Below are 3,786 nucleotides of genomic sequence, written 5' to 3'. Positions count from 1 at the left end.
CTGAAACTGTACTATAGTGAAAGTATGGTACTGTATCTCAATGTTTTTGTTCTCTCTGTAGGATTTAGAAGGATGACATTGCACTGGTGACAAGTTGACAAGCTGCTAGATCTGTTCAGCAACAAAAGGAGATGACAGAAGACTGAAACAACAACAAGGAGAAGGAGATGCAGAAATCAATTGTGGAGACTAGCGATGGAGAACAAGAGGGAAAAGACTTTAGGCCTTCAGGCATAAAAGCAGAATAAAGGACATCATGGCTGAGAACGTTGTTTAATAGATGCATAACCATCATAACAATACTTATGGTTGTAATGGCTGAAGAAATGTACCTATAGTAATAGAAAACTGAGTAAATAAATAAATACATATTCCTAAAATATGACAAAAGAGACTGAGAAGAACAAGAAAAACAAGGAGATGAAACCCCAAAGTGAGTCGGAAAAGGAAGGGCTGGATGGGAAAGGGTGTAACCAGAGAGAAAGCCCTCAGTCGGGGTGTTTATGGAGAGAAGGCAGAGTTCCGAGTGACCGTTTGGTCATCAACGTTGCAGGGATGAAGTACGAAACCCAGACACGGACCCTAGCCCGCTTTCCCAACTCGCTGCTGGGTGATCCTCACAAGCGGCTGAGATACTTTGACCCGCTGCAGAATGAGGTTTTTCTGGACCGGAACCGGGCCTGCTTCGACTCCATCCTGTACTTCTACCAGTCGGGCGGGCGGCTGCGGAGGCCGGCTCACATCCCGCTGGACGTCTTCATGGACGAGGTCGACTTCTACCAGCTGGGTGAGGAGGCCATAAACCGCTTCAAAGAGGACGAGGGGTTCTCCAAGGAAGAGTCCCGCTCCCTGCCCGATCACCCGCTACAGCGCCGCCTGTGGATGCTCTTTGAGTACCCGGAATCGTCTGGGGGGGCTCGCATCATCGCCATCATTAGCGTCATGGTGATCATGCTGTCCATCCTCATCTTCTGCCTGGAGACGCTGCCGGACTTCAGAGAGCAGAAAGACCTAACAGAGGTGAGAGAGACTGTTGTGAGACGTCCTACATGCTGGATGACCCTCCCTCTCCCCCATCCTTCAGCGCGATACTAGTCAAATGTTAGGGCGCCTGTTAGCTGAGCTCCTGAGCTCAATAGCAGATTGTGACCCAGGGAAAGCAATGCTAGCCTTCACCCTTCCAGGTCTGGCAGCATGGTGTGTTGGGGGGTCCTAGCTAATGGGTGGGGATTGTAAATGATGAATACTGGGAAGAAAAGTGGGAAAATATGACAGCATAAAGCACATTTTGTCAGTAGCTTTGGTTGCTATTCCATTCAGAACCATGTCTGAACGCCCCCTATTGGCCAGGCAATGACCCTACAGCCCATTGGGTTCAAATAGGTTTGATATATGAGTGACTCTCTGTGCTTTTCCTGAGAGCAGCAGCTGATCTATTGATTATTGTTCAGTTATTAGACTCTCAGGAGCAAAAGGCCAGAGACAACACCTGGAGTACGAGTGTATGAGTGACAGGTACAGTATAAAAGGGCGAGAGTCTACATTCTGAAGACAAAGAGAGAGAGAGAGAGAGAGAGAGAGAGAGAGAGAGAGTAAATGCAGTATAATGGTAAGCTAGTGAGAAGTAGGAGTCGGAGAAGGCTGGTGGTGTGATTATTTTTGTCATATGATTAAACCCGAACCCCTTGGACAGAGTGTGTGTGTGTGTGTGTGTGTGTGTCTGAAGTGTGTAAGGGGAGCCGGGTGTGTAAGCAGGTCCGTTCACTGCAAGAATCCAGAGCAGTGCTGCCTGACGTTTCTCCACCACCATCAACGCGGCCTTCTGTGATTAATTTATCACTTCTGCCAGGCTCTGACCAAAGCACTGACCCCAGTAATGCCAGTCTGCTGTAACCCTAACTGTGGCTCTAAAGCACGGGTCAGGAGCAGATATCTAACCTACACGCTCCTACCCTTTTCCAAAATGTGGTCCATAAGCCTAATGGAGCTCCCAGATAATGATGCAAGCTCACACTATATGTCCAAATGTTTGTGGACACCCCTTCTAATGAACGCATGCATTCTGCTACTTTACGTTGCGCCCATTGCTGGCACAGACGTGCAAATGCACATACCCACGCAGCTTGTCTGGTTCATGTAGAGAAGTACTGCCAATAGAATAGGACTCATGAATCCATCATGAACATCATGAATCTATTGGCACCATACTGCCTAATAATGCCAGGCGTGGGCTAGGAGGTTTAAATGATGGATGGTGCTCCATCCAGTACTTATGGGATGAGTTGGGGAGTTGGGGATGAGGTATTACGGTGATCATCCAACATCCTGACTTCTAATGCTACTTTCGCTCAATAAGATTCAATCAAATCCTCACAACAATGCACCTCCTTCAAAATCTAGCAGAAAGCCATCTCCCCTGCGTAGTAGAGACAGATACTCCAATAAAAGCAGGATCAACTCGAAGAAGAAACAATGAATAAGCAGGTGTCCAAATACTTTTGTCCATCTATAAATAGCTAAGTATACAGTACTGGATGGAGACATGCTGTGTGTATGTGTGTGAGAAGGGGTGTCCACAAACATTTGGACAGTGTGTCTGTCTGACAGCTGGGGAAATTGGTAGACGATGTTGGTATGGAAACTCTAGAAGATCACCAAAAGCCACCTCTCTATCTCTGTCTCTCTCTCTCAGGATCATTCCCTCAGACATCACAACAGCGCTGACAACACCACCCTGCCCTTTTCTCCGTCGCTCTCTCCGTTCCAGGACCCCTTTTTTGTGGTGGAGACCATTTGCATCTGCTGGTTCTCCTTTGAGCTGATGATACGTTTGCTGTGCTCGCCCAATAAGCTTCATTTCTTTAAGGATGTGATGAACGTGATCGACTTCATGGCCATCCTGCCGTACTTCGTCACGCTGGGCACCGAGCTGGCTAAGTCTAAAGGCTCCACGCAGGCCATGTCCCTGGCCATCGTCCGCGTCATCAGACTGGTCCGAGTGTTCCGGATCTTTAAGCTGTCCCGTCACTCCAAGGGCCTGCAGATTCTGGGCCAGACCTTCCAGGCCAGCATGCGGGAGCTCGGCCTGCTGATCTTCTTCCTCTTCATCGGAGTCATCCTCTTCTCCAGCGCCATCTTCTTCGCCGAGGTCGACCACGAGACCTCTGCATTCGAGAGCATCCCCCACTCCTTCTGGTGGGCCGTGGTCACCATGACGACGGTGGGCTACGGCGACATGTACCCGGAGACCGTGTGGGGGAAGCTGGTGGGCTCCATGTGCGCCATCGCGGGGGTGCTGACCATTTCCCTTCCCGTGCCTGTGATCGTGTCCAACTTCAGCTACTTCTACCACAGAGAGACGGAGTGTGTGGACAGCACTGAGTATACACACGTGAAAACAGCGCTGTGGGACGAGGACGAGGACGTGGACGAGGAAGGGAGCGACAAAAAGGAAGGGGCATACGGGAAGGGGGGCGGCGTCTGCCCGCCGTTAAATGGAGCCCTGCTGGGAACGCTCTGTGCGGGACATAGACCTCTGGTTACACAAGTCTGAATGTCCCAAAATCAAATGTGGCGTCTGAAGTCTGGCTTCTTTAGTTTAGCACTGAAGCTACAAGGCTAATGTAGCTAATAAATAATGGAAGCTTATAGCCCACCAGTTAGCATGGCTTCCAGACGGTTGATGCTGTTGCTCTCTTTTTTATTGCATATTAAAAAGTGTGTTTTAAAAGAACCATTGCTTTTAATATTCGTCATTTTTTATACTTATATCATTTAAAATATAAG

General features: G+C 48.8%; 1 protein-coding gene across 1 annotated transcript; it reads left to right on the top strand.

Annotated features, from left to right (window-relative positions):
- Window positions 1-322: 322 nt before the first annotated feature.
- Window positions 323-3,553, top strand: LOC140555442 (potassium voltage-gated channel subfamily A member 7-like). Its single transcript, XM_072678678.1, has 2 exons — window positions 323-1,020; window positions 2,693-3,553. The coding sequence occupies exons 1-2, from the start codon at window positions 382-384 to the stop codon at window positions 3,551-3,553; spliced, it is 1,500 nt and encodes a 499-aa protein (XP_072534779.1). The 5' UTR covers window positions 323-381.
- The last annotated feature ends 233 nt before the right edge of the window (window positions 3,554-3,786 follow it).

Source organism: Salminus brasiliensis, chromosome 5, assembly GCF_030463535.1.
Source record: "Salminus brasiliensis chromosome 5, fSalBra1.hap2, whole genome shotgun sequence".
NCBI classification, from domain to species: Eukaryota; Metazoa; Chordata; class Actinopteri; order Characiformes; family Bryconidae; genus Salminus; species Salminus brasiliensis.
Note: the sequence above shows the minus strand (reverse complement) of the source record. Positions and strands in the feature narration are given on the sequence as shown.